This window comes from Rhagoletis zephyria, unplaced genomic scaffold (assembly GCF_001687245.7).
Source record: "Rhagoletis zephyria isolate East Lansing unplaced genomic scaffold, Rhagoletis_zephyria_1.1 Rzeph_scaffold_50044, whole genome shotgun sequence".
Lineage (NCBI taxonomy): Eukaryota > Metazoa > Arthropoda > Insecta > Diptera > Tephritidae > Rhagoletis > Rhagoletis zephyria.
This window is the reverse complement of record NW_016207098.1, coordinates 1-2,081: the sequence shown is the minus strand read 5'-3', so window position 1 is coordinate 2,081 and position 2,081 is coordinate 1. Positions and strand designations below refer to the sequence as shown.

Here is a 2,081-nt window from a genome sequence, read left to right as displayed (position 1 = left end):
ACGAAGTGATGGATTGCGCGCCACAAATTGCATCCGGGTAAGAGTTGGATTGGAGATTTATAATGGAGTTAAAATATTATTAGATTAACAGAGAGGCTTTGAATGTGTGAAAAAAACATTAGAGTGCATCACTCTCCATACGAAAAAACAAAGCGGTACTGTTTTTCCAGCGAGATTATAAAATCCTAATATCTCCATTATAAATGTGACTCATTGGAGGAAAATTAGGCACACAAAGAGTCTATAATCTGGACTAGCATATAGAATAACTTTAAAAGCGTTGCCACCTTTTTTAAAAGTCAAAATCAATTAATTAGTCATTTAAAAAACAATGTGAGAGTCAACCAAAAGAAGTTCCAACACGATACGATTCGAATAAAATTTTAAAGTGGTTGCCACCTATTAAAAAAATGTAAATCGATTAATTAATAAGTTAAATAAAATATCAAAATAATTTGGATGTCAAACTAGAGTGCTTCAAAAACGATCGGGTTGCCATGTTGAAAAAACCGAAATTAATTTAATTAACAAGCTAAACAAAATATTTTAATAGGCCTATCAAACGAGAAAGGTTTTAATAATGCTGTGTCTATGTATTTCGAAATTTTTTCGGGGACATCTGCACCAGCTTACGAATTCAAAATCAATTTAATTGACAAGTTAAATACAAAACAACATGAAAAGTTTTTGAGTGTGTATATTTGTTTGCCTCTTTTTTTTAGTAAAATTTGGTATACATATAGCGAATTTTTTAGGAGCGTTGCCACGTTGCTGGCAAAATGTAGTTATATGTATTTGAAGACTCGTGCCATGTGATTTCGGCAAAATATTAAGTTTTACGTGAGCTCCAATTATATTAATATTTTGATTCCATTGATAAAATGTTCAAACAGACCACTTTCAAGTTGAAACTTTTCTATAAAAAACTCGATTTTGGAGGTTTTTTTTCAAGTCTGCCCAGCTCAATTAAACACAAATAGATATAATAAATTATATAATTCCGTTGGACAAACCGCGAGTTTTTTAAGTGAGCCCTCTTAATGGTTTTAATTTGTTCCAAGCTTAATGAAAAACCGATAGGTTCCCCATTTAATAGAAACATTTTTTTGTTCCTTTTTTTGCATATTTGCTTATTTTTCCACAGCGATCTAAGCAAGTTCACAAACCTACTCAAGCATTCGCTGGAAATCATGGTGGTCAAGTGGCAAGACTCCGTTGAAGATCTAGTTTTGGTAAAATGTCGTGACCGTATGTATGACAAGGAATTACATCCGAAACCCGATATGCTCTTCGCCTTTTGGGAAACTCGCTTGGAGAACTTGGANGAAAATCAATTCTGTCTTCGAGTCCACCTATCGAAAGATCGTCGAATTGGTGCTGCAAGCATTGGCAGAAGCGCGTGACATTACCAAATATTTGACGCCACTTGTAGGGAAATAAAAGATCAGCTTTATTTTTAACGCTTTAAGCGCTTACGCTTACTTTTGATTTCAGGCCAAAATGGTGGACACTTTCGAATCGAATCGCATGGAGGACAACCGCGCTCAATTGCGGCCGTTGCTACTAACCGTTGGCCTGGTGTGGGGTCATTCAAAATACTTTCACACTTTGGACAATATGGTTCTACTTTTCGAGCTGCTGCATAACACAATCATTGAGAATGTCATACTAACCATCGAACCGGAGAGTTGTTTTGGCGATGTTGATGAGGCGTATAAGCGCATTGTGACAAATCTTGACCACTTAGACTACTACAAGTGAGTAGTGTGCCGAAGAGATGGTTGTGGATGTGATAAAGCGTTTCAAACTTACTTACCTTTCTTACCTCTCTTAATGTAGAAAAACTTATGAAAGCTGCCGCTCTAGCTTGAAGAAATTCAAAATTGGCACAGAATTCAATTCACAAGATTGGACATGGCACCCGAAGACGATTTTCGATAGATTCGATCGCTTTGTAGATCGACTTAATGTGTTGAAGGGAATCTTCGATACTGGCCGTGATTTCCTTAAGCTGGAAAAAATCGTTGTCGGTGGTTTGAAGGGCCGTCAAATATCCGCTGCACTTTCACAAATTCTTGAGA

General features: G+C 36.2%; 1 protein-coding gene across 1 annotated transcript; it reads left to right on the top strand.

Annotated features, from left to right (window-relative positions):
- Positions 1-8: 8 nt before the first annotated feature.
- On the top strand, positions 9-2,033 carry LOC108355788 (dynein heavy chain 11, axonemal-like; the record flags this gene model as incomplete). The annotated part of the gene is made up of 5 exons (XM_017606922.1): positions 9-37; positions 1,145-1,252; positions 1,317-1,428; positions 1,495-1,757; positions 1,840-2,033. Coding segments are annotated over exons 1-5 (706 nt in total), but the record flags the coding sequence as incomplete, so codon positions are not given.
- Between the last annotated feature and the right edge of the window lie 48 nt (positions 2,034-2,081).